Source organism: Diadema setosum, chromosome 3 (assembly GCF_964275005.1).
Source record: "Diadema setosum chromosome 3, eeDiaSeto1, whole genome shotgun sequence".
Classification (NCBI taxonomy): Eukaryota; Metazoa; Echinodermata; class Echinoidea; order Diadematoida; family Diadematidae; genus Diadema; species Diadema setosum.
In genome coordinates this window covers 20,423,916-20,439,618 of record NC_092687.1, presented here as the reverse complement: position 1 = coordinate 20,439,618, position 15,703 = coordinate 20,423,916, and the positions used below count along the sequence as shown (strand labels likewise).

General features: G+C 41.2%; 1 protein-coding gene across 1 annotated transcript in view; it reads left to right on the top strand.

Annotated features, from left to right (window-relative positions):
- LOC140226545 (uncharacterized) overlaps positions 1–15,703 on the top strand; it is a 125,202-nt gene that overhangs the window by 46,490 nt on the left and 63,009 nt on the right. Inside the window, exons 5-8 of the mRNA XM_072306996.1 lie at positions 5,438–5,562; positions 7,555–7,610; positions 13,077–13,317; positions 14,244–14,354. Of these exons, the coding sequence (XP_072163097.1) occupies positions 5,438–5,562; positions 7,555–7,610; positions 13,077–13,317; positions 14,244–14,354 (533 nt within the window). The remainder of the gene's footprint in view (positions 1–5,437; positions 5,563–7,554; positions 7,611–13,076; positions 13,318–14,243; positions 14,355–15,703) is intronic.

Here is a 15,703-nt window from a genome sequence, read left to right as displayed (position 1 = left end):
TAACACGGCCTTCAGTTACAGCGCGTGCAGAAGTCGCTGATGAAGGCCTAAGTGCGCTACAGTCCTTCAAATCACCTCGGCTGACTGACACACAGCAGGACGCATTGGCGTTGCTGTGCAATGCCAGCTTTGAACTCAACTCGTTGAGGAAAGAGCTTATAATAATAATGATAATAAGGTCTTATTTACCCAGGGTAGCCTCTTCAGTGTTGCCACTGCTCTACCCGAGGGCCCTGCTATTATTATTACCCTAGCGGTACCAGGTACACCTAGAGGGACACAGTGGGTAAAAAACATCTTGTACAAGGACGTATGCAATGGGCGGGATTCGAACTCGGGTCCTCCCGTCGGGAGTCGGGAGTCTTATCCACTATGCCACCGCGCCCCCAGCTTATCAAGCCGGACATGGCAGCCTCTTACTCTCATCTTTGCAAACCTTCCACTCCTGTCACTAAATTCCTCTTCGGGGATTGATTAATTGGGAAAGAGAATGAAAGATCTCAAACAGTTACAGAAAGCTGCATCAGGGGTGATGAGAAATCCAATGTCGCGGCAGCAGTCAAGTACGTACCACCTGTACAGGGGAGCAGCTTTCTCCAAGCGACAATACAGAAGCGCCGGCTGGACTGCAAGTTCAGCTGCTTCAACACACAGACCAACAGTCGGCGGTAGTAGCAGGCCTTTTTTAAGGTCAGCGCCCACAGTGGGGTCACAGCAAGCAGCCACCACACCTCGCACAACGAGCCGCCCCCCCTTAACAGGCTCCTCAGCACAGGCCTTCAATGCAGCTCACGAGATAACTGCCAGCATACCCAAAGAGGTAGGTAGTTTCGATTCATATCATGTTCATACCTGCAGTCCCCAATGTACATGTGCACAATGTATTCCATTGAAAGCCCCCGTGGCAGTCGGAGGTCGAGTGAGGCTTTTTTACACGCGATGGTGCCAAATCACAGCTGATCCATTTATTTTGGCAGCAATCAGGGGTTACAAAATTGAGTTTGAAGAAGCATGTAGGCCCCCTAGGAGGGATAGGCCATTCATTCAATACAAACTAAACCAACACGATTCAACTTGTATTGACAGAGAGATCGCAAGCTTACTGACTAAGAACGTTATTGAAGAGTGTGGTCATGAAGAAGGAGAATTTCTCTCCAACATTTTCTCACGACCCAAGAAAAATGGGGGTGTCCGACGTCAGATTTGACCTTCGAGATGCTTACTACTCCATCCCAATTGACAGAAAATTATTGAAATCTCCATGGAATGGGAAATTTTACAGGTTCAAAGTCTTACCAAATGGGCTCAGCACAGCGCCCAGACTTTTTACCAAGCTCATGAAACCTGTTTTCGCTACACTGAGAGAAACCGGGCACATAGTATTAGGCTACCTTGATGATACTCTCATTATTGGAGAGTCAATAGAACAAGCAAAGGAGGCTGTACATGCAACCACTAATCTCCTCTCTGAACTAGGAATCGTAGTCCACGAAGAGAAATCTATGCTAGAACCCCAACAAGAGCTCACATTCCTAGGGTTTAAGCTGCACGCGGGTGATATGACTATATCCCTGCCAGAAGAGAAAATGCAGGACATTGTCACAGTTTGTTCAGATTTGCTTGACAGTTCTAGACCCACAATCAGATAGGTGTCACATGTCATCGGGAAGATAATAGCTATTTTCCCTGGAGTCCAACATGGCCCTCTTTTCTACGCAGATGCCTAGAGTGTGACAAAATTGCTGCCCTTAAAGCTAACAAAGGCCATTTTGACAGACCTATGAAGCTGTCATTAGAAGGGAAAGAAGAGCTTAAATGATGGATTGATCATGTCACTGAGGAATGTGCACCTATTAAGCGTAACAGACCTACACTTGAGCTGCGTACAGACGCTAGTGGGCTAGGTTGGGGAGCCACAAATCTGTCCATGGAAACAGGAGGCAGGTGGAATGATCTGGAAATGAAAAGGGCTAGAAATAATGATATCAATTACCTGGAAACATTGGCAGCCGGGTTTGGACTGAAGTCCTTTTGTTCTTCATTACAAGATGTTCATGTCCTCCTTAGGTCAGATAACACAACAGCAGTTGCTTATTTGAATAACATGGGAGGTATTAAATCTAAGGACTGTGACAGTGCAACTAGAGACATCTGAGGTGGTGCATGGAACGCAATATTTGGGTTACTGCAGCACACCTACCAGGGAGTGAGAATACTGAGGCAAACAACAGGTCTAGAAAGTTCAGTGACCGAAATGAATGGATGTTTAACAAGCAAGCCTTTAACAAACTAGTTTCAGTTTTGGGCTTCCAGACATTGATCTCTTTGCTTCCAGATTAAACAACCAACTAGAAAGGTATGTCACTTGGTTGCCAGACCCAAATGTAGAAGCCTTAGATGCATTTACGTTGGATTAGGGAGAATTCGATTGCTATGCCTTTCCCCCATTCTGTGTCATCCCAAGATGTCTTCAAAAAATTAGGACAGATAGAGCTGAAGGTATAATGGTAGTGCCAAATTGGTCCACACAGCCATGGTTTCCAAAGCTGAAAAGGATGTTAAAGGGTGAAGCGCTGCTGATTACAAGGAGTATGAACCTATAACACAACCTGAAACACATGAACCACATCCCGTTTTTGATCGAATTGATCTTCTCTGTGACAGGTTATGCGGCAGCCCTTCGAAAGGACAGGACTAAAGAAGGAAATTGTGGACATTTTGGCCGCTTCATGGAGAGCCTCTACCCAGAAACAATGCTGTGTGTACATAAGGAAGTGGAAAGATTTTTGCAAGAGTAAGAAGAAAAGCCATCTTCACTCTAGTGTTCAGTTTGTTGTCCCCGCCGAACGAGTTCGAGCAGGGGACTATGAAACGGGCTCCGTACGTGTGTGTGTCCGTGTGTCCGTCCGTCCGTCCGTCCGTCCGTGTGTGCGTCCGTGTGTGATCAAAATCTTCAATTTGCTACTTCTCTGTCATTTATAAGCCAATTTTGATTCTGTTTGCCTTATATGATAGCACTACATTGGAGCTTTGAAACTTCTACACAGAATTTCAGTCGTGACCTTTGACCTTGACCTTTGACCTATATTGTATATTTTGCTACAAAATGCTACTCCTTCGCCATTTCTAACCCGATTTCGATTCCGTTTGCTTTATATGATGGCACTAGGTGAGGGCTTCAAAACTTCTACACAGAATTTTGACTTTTGACTTCTTTGACCTTTGACCTTGATTTTTGACCTGTATTGTATATTTTGCTACAAAATGCTACTCCTTCGCCATTTCTAACCCGATTTCGATTCCGTTTGCTTTATGTGATGGCACTAGGTGAGGGCTTCAAAACTTCTACATAGAATTTTGACCTTTGACTTCTTTGACCTTTGACCTTGATTTTTGACCTGTATTGTACATTTTGCTACAAAATGCTACTCCTTCGCCATTTCTAACCCGATTTCGATTCCGTTTGCTCTATGTGATGGCATTAGGTGAGGGCTTCAAAACTTCTACACAGAATTTTGACCTTTGACTTCTTTGACCTTTGACCTTGATTTTTTACCTGTATTGTACATTTTGCTACAAAATGCTACTCCTTCGCCATTTCTAACCCGATTTCAATTCCGTTTGCTGTATGTGGTGGCACCAGGTGAGGGATTCAGAACTTCTACACAGAATTTTGACCTTTGACTTCTTTGACCTTTGACCTTGATTTTTGACCTGTATTGTACATTTGCTACAAAATGCTACTTCCGGCGGGGACATATATTACGCACCGCGTAATTTCTACTTTTCCTTGTTTTAGAATTTCTTGTGAGCATTTTCATGCAGGAAGTTTTGAAAACAATGCACTAAACACAGCAAGAAATGCGCTAGCATCATTCGTAGTTCTTGAGGATGGTGCCTCTACAGTTGAGAACAACATACTGATTTTTAAGATACATGACGGGAGTTTTCCATCTCCGAACCCCAAGACCTCGCTATGTAGATACTTGGGATGTAAATATTGTGTTTTGCTATCTCAGAAAGCTGTCGCCGGCAAATGTACTGAACCTACGAGATCTCACAAAAAACGCTATGCATGCTCATGGCTCTCATCTCAACACAGAGAGCACAGTCGTTACAGCTCCTGAATTTGGACAACATGATACTCAAGGGATCATCAGTTACATTTCATTTCAGCGAGCTTCTGAAACGAAATAGACCGGGAAATGCTGGCTTCACACTGGCCATGAGAGCCTACCACCAGATTGTCGATTATGCGTTGTCAACTACGTCAAAGCCTACATGAGGAGGACCGAGGAAATTCGAGGTCAAGAGCGTCGGCTCTTTATTAGCTTTCGCAGGCCCCACGCGAAAGTAACATCGCAAACCATCTCCCGGTGGATCAAAGATGTTATGGCAGCGGCAGGAATCGACACTTCAAAATATAAGGCTTACTCAACAAGAGCAGCTGCGACGTCAGCTGCACAGAGAGCAGACTTGCCAGTTTCGTCCATCCCTGAGAAGGCAGGCTGGACAATTAATGAAAAGACTTTCAGAAGGTTCTACAGCAAACCCTTGCTCGATGATGGGAGCAAGTGTCTCACAACTGCTCTTCTGAAGAAATGACCACAAAAGATAAACAATTTACCCATTTGGTAAATGACATTTCATAGAGTCAAATATGGCTGTTGGGCTTCAAAATCTCAATGTAGTCTCTTTTGGAGACTCCAGAAGTAAAATAGAAAGATTAATTGAGAACTTACCTGTTTGAAATTTGATCTTTATTTTACGAGGGAGTTGGTGGAAGGAAATACATTCCCTCCTGTCCCTCCCAAAGTTTTCAAACTTGAGGCTAAGTTCTCCATAATCTTTCATTTGCGTGCGCTTGCATGCGCAAAGCGGGTCTCTCAATGTATTCTCTTCCTACAACTCCCTCGTAAAATAAAGATCAAATTTCAAACAGGTAAATTCTCACTTAATCTTTCTACTATTATTATTATTATTGTTGTTATTAACTCTAAGCACTCATTCGATTATGCAGAACTACCAAAATAGGCTACCAATAAATTTCATTAAATCCACCCAACATAATCTTATTACAGATTTAATGTTATCCAAAAGAGGAAACATTTCCTGACTAAAACAAAACAAAACAAAACAAAACAAAACAATAACATATTTAAACCAACACATCAGATTCAATAATACAGTGGCCCAAAGGGGCCTCCAGAGAAAAGAAGTTAATGTTCAGCTCTGGTATAATGGTGTATACTATAATTGTTGTATTTTCTATGAGTCAGACGACCTTTCCCAGCGCCTTGAGCACAGTATTAGACGGATTACAATGCAGTCTACACTTCAAGTATCGTCATGCGTTCGTCATTTAAACATTTTTTTTTCTCTCTCTATCTCTTAATGTAACTTGTCTTTTTCTTTTTATGTTTTGCATGGGTGACAGTCGTCTGTACTGGACTAACGGGTTCGCCATCGAAGCTCTTTACCCCCATGCTAAGCAGAACGTGACTACTATAAGAGACGTGGGACCCAATGCTCACTTGAGGAATATTTTCGTCAGTAACGAAAGTATGATTTGTATTTGAATGTTCATTCTTAATTCATTCTATTCTTTCTTTTGTATGTACAAAGAATCTTTGATATAAAAGAAATGACTCGTCGAATAGCCAAGGCTTTATAAGAAGTGAAAAGTCTGCTCAGACATTATCGCTAGTATGAGATACAAATAATATGAAAGTAGTGTGAAATAGTACTAAATAGAAATTTATGGAAACTGTCGCCGTGTGCTACAGAAATTTATTATTGAGATTGAGAGCCTGATTTTCTTTCAGCAAAGACGAAAAGATCAATGTAACTGAGAATGGTCCACAATTTGAAATTTGAGCATGTTGCAAGCTCCAGAATCTGAAAATATTGCACAAATTGTACATGTACGCGGAGCGCACATCATGAGCATGTAGTACCCAATATTTCGCAGCTTATCTCTTTGCTGCTTACATTCAATGTTCTCTCTCATGTTTTGCACACAAATATCTAAGCACCAGATAGTTTGATGTTTCTTTATATGTTTTGCACAGGTTTTTCACAACTGTGAATATCTTATTCTGATCTTGTTGCAATTCTTTATGCCTCCGCCACGAAGTGGTGCCGGAGGCATGATGTTTTCGGGTTGTCCGTCCGTCCGTCCGTCCGTCCGTCCTTCCGTCCGTCCTTCCGTCCGTCCTTCCGTCCGTAATTAATTTTGTGGACAGCGTAACTAAAAAACCTTTTGAGGTATCCTAACGAAACTTGGCATGTATGTGTATTAGGAGGTGAAGTTGTGCCTATCAACTTTTGGGTGTGCATGCTCAAGGTCAAAGGTTAAAAGGTCAAGGTCAAATGCTTAAAATTTCACTATTTCCCCCATATCTATGCAATGCCTGAAGATATTATCTTGAAACCTAGTGTATACATGTATTACACAATTAAGATTCTCTGGTGAAAGTTTGGGGTCATGAGGTCAAAGGTCCACTAATCACTATGGGAAGTATCGGGAAACCTCACTGGCATATTTACGCTGTACAGACAAGTAAAGCTGCCGAGCCGCCATCTTACCAGGCACACCGCCATCTTACCAGGTACACTCTATAGGAATTTGTACGCACTTTGCAGCAGAGACTGCCACCAAGATCAGGAAAATCGTGAACTCCAATCCATACAGAAGTGTATGGACAATGTGCTTATAGTACGATGGCGACGCGATGGCTTCGAAGCGATTTGCCTATAACATATCTAGATTCTTCCTACAGAAATCAGCAGTGGTCAGGTCTCAGAATCTTAATCATTTGTTGTTGTTTTTTCAACTGTTTCTACTATTCATTGTTTGTTCATGTAAGGGTAAAATATCTCTGAGTATCCCTTTACTGTCATGTGTCATTGTATATAAGGGGTAACCCTGAAAGCCTCTAATTTATGACTGATTTTGTAACCCATTTTAGTAGATTCAACTACATGTTTCTCACATTTGCATAAAAAACAATTGTTTTACATTTACAAATTTACCAGGTTCCATCTAAATCAATGTATTCCTACTCGAATTTATAATTCCATTACGTCCAATTATAGATTATATTCAATATTACAGACCACACTTCTGCCACCCTATTTATTTCTTTTTATCAAAGTTATATTGAACTTAAGTTTGCAATCTGTTCTCCGTCACAGAACATCGAAAATACGTTATGGACATTTCTGACTTTATTAAACACTGTATATAGCTGCAGGGGGTGATAATAGACTTTGCAATTGAATGTATACATGGCTGCATATGTCTGCATATTATTTTTTTTCTTTCACTTATCGATGCCATTGGGTACCAAAGTATGATGTCGTAGCCATTTATCGCTATAGAAACTGGTTCTAAACAATGGCACCTTGGTAGAATATCCTGTGAACACTATTGATGATATACCCGTGCTCGCACCTGATTCCAACTATAGCTTTAACGAAAGGGTGTGACATAATTTCTTCTGTACTCTATTGTCAACCTACCAAAATCTAAATTATTACCTTTGTGTGCAGGGTGCCGATTGTACTGGTTTACCCAAAATGGCGTGGCATCATCGGCTCATCGGAAGGTAATGTATATGTGAGCATGCACCATAAACCACCAAAAAGTCGTCAGACATGGCTTTTTAGTCTAATGGCAGATTCTGAAAGAGCAGACTGTAAGCTTTAGATATATTTACAGTAGGTCAGTGTAACTAGACTTTCCTAACCTTTTTATTATCTAAAACATAACCGAAATAAAGTACTCACTATACGAAATTGTTTTAACTGAGGAAAGAGTCTTGAAGTTTAGAGTTTATTAAAATGCCTAATTTCATCAGGCTGTGGTCTGTGCAATTTAATGGAACAAAAATCTAGGTGCTAAACTCCAAAGCAACCGAAATAAAGGGATTATCATGTTAAAGTGAAATTTTGCTTATTTGATTAGCGCATTCCATTCGGGCCTAGGACTCAACTGAATCTTGAAGCAGTAGCCTCAGTCTTTTCAAAGTCATCAGGGCTGAAAGTGAGCAATGCATAAAGTGTTTTTAAGAAATGAAAAAAGAGCTCACAAGGTATACCTTGTCACATTACATTTTACTCCGTGCACGTGTATAGTTATCTATTCATACCCTGCAACTGAAATATGTTATTTGCCGCTAATAAGCTGCTAAAAATTAAAGATTTGTATTTATTTAATTTGGGGCAATTTATGTATACGTACAGCAACAACTCACCCCCCTCCATATTCGATTCTATGTTTCAAAGAAATCAATCATTCCATGACTATCCCACTCGACGTTCCAATGAATTTCACTTACCTCTTTTACGAATAATTCTTGCTAAGAACACACTTATCTATACTGGCCCAACTTATTGGAATTTCTGAATAATGACATAAAAAATGCACCCTCTTTATTTTCATTTAAGAGGAGATTAAAGTCTTTCTTATTGCAATGTTATGTTCCTACAGAATTGAATCAGCCTGTTGGCTCATTTTAATTTCTTTTCGAAGAATTTTGATCACCAATGATATACTGTCACATATTTTCTCGTCACTGTTGTCCTGAGACACTTACAGAGTAGATTCGATTCTACTTGTATTACTTCCGCATCTATTTCTCTCTATTTTTCCATATTTCCGTATCCTTTCCACGCATCCCATTATTTTTCGATATAGTTCTGTCGAGGATCGCTGGATCTGTTTTGTCTTTCTGTCCGTTGTAGTGTCTTCCTATTATGACAGTCTTGTCTCGTTCTGTCTTGTATTTAAGTCCCCCTTTATAAGTTTTATCGTCCCAGTCTCGTTTAATGTCCATTCGCCTGTGTATGTGTGTCTGTCTGTTACTCTGTCTTCTTATTGGGCTTCCAGACTTTTTTTTTTTATCTGACTTTATTCCCAGTTTTTCCCCTTTTTGCATCAGTTCATTTTCTATTGACAATCTGTACCTGAGGGGCCCCACATTCTACAAGCATTGCCTTTTTAGTGGGTCCCTCCATTTTTCGATATTTTGTGTAATGTTATACACTCTAAAAACGCAAATGTTGAATCAACATTTAAAAGGGCCAAGGAGTGACAGCATTTTTTGAAGTGTTGCATCAAACTTTTAAAATAACATTTTAAATGTTGAATCTAGCAGGAAAACTATTTTGACCTTATTTCGTTGTCGAATAATCGAACCTTCGAAATAACGAACCTGTATTTTTCTTATTTGGCAATAACGAACATTTAATTATTGCAAATGTATCGGAATTACGAATTTTCGCAATGACGGATCTTCTGAATTTCGAATCTTCACAAAAACGAGCGTCATTTAATTTTTTGAATTAAAGTGAAAACATAGTTCTGGTAAGGACTTGAGAACCCGTCGTGCACCATTTCATATTTTTTGCAATATATCGAAAGAGTCTACCAAGAAACTTACCTGTCTGACGCGATTTGCCGGGATGATGGGTTGTTTCGGTGTGTTTGAGATAAAAAATGAAATTAGTGGCCCCCTGCTTGTTCATGAAATACGGGCAAATATCTACGGTCTGGTGCCATATTCCATGAGACCGGAGGCCGAATGGAATATGGCACCAGACCGTAGATATTTCCCGTATTTCGTGAGAACAAGCAGGGGGTAACGATTTTATCTTTTTAAGTGTAGATCTACATGAATTCTGTAGTGTAATCTCGTTGGTAAAGTTACACATGACAATCCAGGATTTCACTAACCTTCTTCTCGCTGATTTCCTCTCGTGAATGATGTTGAAATCGCCGGCTGTCAGCCATGTTGATTTACCTCTCGCGAGCTGATCATGCGCGCATATGTACACGCGCAGCTAACTGTGTAATATCATGGCGTCATATCACGGAATACGGAAAATATTCAGTGGCGGATTTAGCGCATGCGAAAAATATGACCTTATTCACGGAATACGGGAAATATTCAGTGGTTGGTCTGAGTAACACAGGTAATACGGTATTCTATCAATTACGTGATAGACCAATGAGATTACAGAATTCACGATCACTAAGACCCCGTTTACACCGCCTGACCACTTTTAGGCCGGCCCAGGGCCGACTCAGGGCCGACCCAAATTGCGGTACTCGGTGTGCGTTTGCACCGAGAATTTGGGCCGGCCTATATATAAATATTCTGACGGTAGCGGCGCTCTCCCTGGACTCATTCAAATTGCAAAATTAACGAATAAAAATGCCTAGTAAACAGTGTCCGCCTTGCTCGCAGACCACAATAAGTCAGTAAAGTTGGCGGAGTACAGCTACTCTGCGTATGCCGACTCAACCAAGACAAGACAACACACACTCGGATAGGACATAAAATGGAGGTCCCGTGTATGAGAGAGTAACAACTCATGCACGTAAAAGAACCCGCTTCATTCATTCATCGCAAAGAGCAGGGTGTTTCACCCGGTGAAGTGGTCCCACCTCACATCCAACTGGACCCCATGGAAGACCAGCTTAACATAGCTGAATATGGGCTATCCAGCCATCTTCACAGATGGAAAATGAACAAACAAACAAACAAACAAACAAACACACACACACACAACATAAAGACCGCTATTTTCTTAAAATGAAGAATTCCTAATGAAGAATTCATACACTTTATTAGACTGAGGTCTTCCTGCAGGAATGAAATTATCATTTGCAGTGAGGACTGAATGCAGTTTTCTGTATTCATCTAGCCCTAGCCTGTCAAGGAAGGGCATGAAAGCGTTCCATCTCAATAGAATTCTCATTTATCCATTTTTTTTATTTCATTATTTTATTTATTTTATTTTTTATTTTTTGCTGAAAAACTTCTCATTTTCCATTGGTTAACTGCTAATAGAAAATACTTTAGTGTCTAGTCTACATAGAAATCTATTGAAATTGAATGGAGTGGCTTGGAAAGTCAATCCTTAATTTTAGCACTGACGTTCTAGCATAGCACCTAGACCTATACATTTTTTTTTTCATAATATTTTAAAATGTCACTATTCGTAATCCTTCAGTGCTTTGCTAGCCGCGGTTTCATCCAACCTCAATCAGTTCAGGAGTATAGGCCTAACGTTACACAAAATTATTTTCATCTTCGTCACGATCACTTTTACTAACATGAAACTGAATACCTGGGGATGTAATGACTATTTTGTCCGAGACAGAGCATAAATTTTGGGATAATTCAAATCACAAATAACGTCACATCACCGCCACTACCCAACAAAAACCAATTTCACAGTTTCTCACGATCCTTACCCATGCACAACTTTTCTGGAGTGAGGAAAAAAAATACAGAGATGAAACATTGTGAGACATTGCAGGACAGAATTCTCCGCTACTTCAAGACAAGACAAGACAGCATGCACGATATATTTAAAGCACTCATATCATTACGCAATTACGTAACGATCGCTGCGGAAGGGAAGCGGGACTCGCATTTGGTACCGCATTTGGGCCAGCGTGCGTTTACACCGAGAATAAGTCGGCCCAGTGCCGGTCCGAGACAACCTCCAGAGCTTGTCCAAATGCAGGTCCAAATTTGATGCCGCATTTGGGCCAGCGTGCGTTTACACCGACTTTTAGGCCGGCCCAAAAGCCGGTGTAAACGATCTCTAAAATATAAAAGTCGGTAAACCGACTTTTATTCCAGAAGTAACTCCGTCTCAAGGACATCTCGGCCCTATTTCAGACAATTTATACGCAATTCGTGATCGCCATTATTCTGTAGACGCCAGAGGTTCTTTGATGCGCGCGTTGTATCAACTCGGCCCTTAACTGCGACCAGCCAGAACGCGAAGCGCTCCCATAGTAAAACATTGTAAAATCCAGAGGGACAACTCGGCCCCGCCATCAAAGCCGAGTTGTTCCCGAGTCCGAGTTAGCCTGACCCCGATCGGGTAAGTTCTGAGATGCGAACATTTTGGTTAATATTTTGCATTTTCGTCATTACCCAAAGAATGTCTTGTGGGTTTACAGCATTATTTCACACATTTCTTAGGCATACGTGTACATTTGGGGCGAAATTATTTTGACAATTTTGCAGGCGTATCAGAACTATGTTTCGCCTTTAACAACCGTTCGGATAACTAACGAACTATAACCGCAGATATCATTGGCGCAGATGGATACCACTTGTAGGAAAGCCCAAGTCACAAGACATGCTGCATCACCCGGGATGCGTCTGATCCGGGGTGATCCGGGGTGATCGGATGTAGACGCCCTGGGCATCCGTGGCGGTCCATGGAGATCCGTATAGGGCCGTGGTGGACGTCTGGGAGGCCAGCACGGCAGTTTTTGGAGGTCAAAAATATCCGGCGTTATCCGCAGGCTGCCGTGTTGGCAGAGCAATCAAGGATGGTCCGTGTGGCTGCCGTGTAGTTGCCGTGAAGGTCCGTGTGGCTGTCTGGAACGATCGTACGTAGGCGCCCATGGGTATCCTTGGCAGTCCAAGGACCATCGTGGATCATCAAGTCAGCTACATGAACCTACACGGCAGTCACACGGCAACTACACAGACCATCACGTTCAAACACGGTATTACAGGTGTTACACGGTCCCTACGTGCCGAGAACGAAAGGAAGATTAATGAAAATCCAAACTCAGCTGGCTTTTTATGGCAGATTTTCGTCTGCCGGCGTGGTACGTGTAGCTGCCGCATTGGTCCGTGTTGACGCCCTGAAGGTCCGTGTGGAAGCCGTGCTCTTCCGGCATGGATCATGTGGTTGCCGGAATGGTCCGAAATAGTCAGTGTATAAAGCGCCGTGTAGATGCCGTGTATATGCCGTGTAGATGCCGTGCTGGTCCGGCCTTATCCATGTAGCTGCCGTATTGATGCCGCGTGTGTCATTAACGCTCGTCGACTCTCTATCCGGGGCGAAACTATCCTGAAACTCCCTTGACCATCGCCAGCGTGATCCGGGGATCGCCATGTAGATCCGTTAGGAAATGTGTTTATATGTGACTGGGGCTTAAGGACGTTTTCCCACGTATAATCGCCGTCCTTGTTATGCAAATTCATAACCACGATTTATTGTGCATCTCTCTAAAAATCTAATCATCACTGAAGACGGGCAAGTGGCCCGTGACTCTCTACGAAGACAACTCGACATCGTCGCGCCCGCACGCAATCGACAAGGTCGAAGATGTGCTGTACTGGACCGACACGGCTCGTGGTGGTCTCGGTGCCATCGATACAACATCTGGGGAAGAGATTGCCTTCGTCACAGAGTTACAAGCTACGAACAATGACCCGCCGTTACCTCTCTCCTCTGAACTGTATGGTTTTGAAATAAACAGTGACATTCCACGTAAGTGATTTCACTTTCCTTGAAAGAACACAGTTAATGCTGCGTTTACACAGTGTTCCCGGCGTCCACGGCAGTCGCGTTACAGGCCAACATGGACAAAACGGGATGGGCGTCAGACAAGCGGTGGAATGGGATAGGCAGACGCGACAGGCCGTGATTGCCGTGGATGGTGGGTGAAATTTTCGAACTGTCAAAAAATTTTCTACGGCAGTCCCGGTCCTAATGAGAAACTTTGTACAGCTATACTGAAATCTTTGCATCTGATTGGCTGGGAGCAAATTTGCCCGACCGATTTGTCCGACAAAAAGCTTCATGAAACGCCTCTGGGACAAATGACTTTGTAATGTGATATGAATCGTGGGATATTAAAGAATCATTTTGTTGGAATGACACTAGACTTGAAATTGCAAATATGTGTTAAAACTGGAGAAATGTGTATTATTTGTTGGATTTTTTGTGATAATTTTTTCAATTATCAAAAAAACATTATTGTGTGTGTACACTATTACTGATGTACAACTTGTTAACTGCCATTATGTGTCAGTATGTCATTACCTGCCATGTCTGGAATAGGACCTTGTATTTTATGTTAACATGGTTTTTGTGTATCCAATCAAGACATAATCATGAAATGTATAATAACTCTGAATCCAGCTTTAATATGGGCGACAGTGTAGGGAAAATTTCAGCTTTAACATGGAATGAATGGGATATAATATAGTTTGAAAACATTAAGGAGACAAGTTTGTCTCCTTAATGTCAGGTTTCTCCTTAATATAGTAATAATTAACATGTACTGACTCCTTACGTGACCACATGTATGTATGTATATAATATACAGTGATATAATTGTATGTATATATAATAGGTATTCATATACACTCATATACATTGTATAGTCCTTTCTCTGTGATTCTACCATGCAGCAGAGTTCTGTTGTTCATGGCCATGCATGAATGCAGTGACATGCATCGAATTGGAGGACAACTTCTTTTGTCTGTGCAAACCAGAGTTTAAAGGGGAGCGCTGCGAGTTCGGTAAGGCATTTTCCAGAATCCGGGCCACGGTAAATGTGCTTGTTTATCCATGACCATAGTCAACCCATGACTCACTCGTACAACCCAACATTCTGCAACCAGCGCTAGTGGAGATGCGATCTTACAATCGAACAACAGTTTTATAGCAATTCAAATGAAGTTTGGGGTATACGATCAATGCAGTCTGCAGTTGTTTAGGACGCCTTTTTGTTTATGAATAATTCTGTTGCCATGGCAACAGCAGTTTTTTATACCAATCATACAAAAATATGTGGATTGGCCTAACTCGCTGAGTTTTTTGATTACTGTATTTGACTTAAATTTTGGCACATGTGACCATATACTACAGTATGTACATGTGCAGAACACATCTGTCGATGTTGAACAATGCGTTTCCGTGGTAACAAAATTTTTCGCTAAAAGGAATACAAAAATATTGTAGATTCATCTAACTCCCTCAGTCTTTGAGCATATGGCTTGAAATTTGACACGTGTGACCGCTATGGTAAGCAGAACGTGCAAACTTAATTTTTCGTCATTGTTGAACAATGCGTTGCCACTGTAACAACGTATTCCGAATGAAAATCATATAAAAATACTGTGGATTCAGATATCTCCCTCAGTCTTTGAGCATTTGGCTTGGAATTTGGCACATGTGACTGCTATAGTACGTACATGTGTAAATTCATTCATCTGTCATTGTTGAACAACGTGTTGCCATGATAACAGCATATTTTGAATGAAAATTATAAAAATTTTGAATTCAGCTAACTCAGTTTTGTTTTAGCATTTGACTTCAAATTTGGCACATTTTTTTTACCACTATTATATCCTAGCCGTGCAAAAATTGATCTTTCGTCATGTTGGAAAATGTGTTGCCATGGTAACAGCATATTTTGAATGAAAATCATACAATGATATTGTGAATTCACGTAACTTCCGCAGCTTTTGAGCATTTGTCTTGAAATTTGGCACATGTGACAGCTATGCTATATAGTTGTGCAAATTTCATTTTTTCTTATTATCAAACATTGTTTGCAGTAGCAAAAGCATTTTTAATGAAAATAACAGACATTGCTGATTACTGTACTTTGCTCACTCAGGTTTTGAGCACTTGACTTGAGTTATGGCACATGTGAAATGAAATGAAATTTGAAATGAAATTAAATGAAATTTATTCATATTCCACATACATTGTAGTGGACATTATATCATAAATATACAGGGTATAACACATAGTGGACATTACAATTATATCATAACTATACAGGGTATATTGTATACAAAATATCGTGATATTTTGAGATAAAATTACAACATGTACAAATGTGGAGGGGACTACTTAGAAG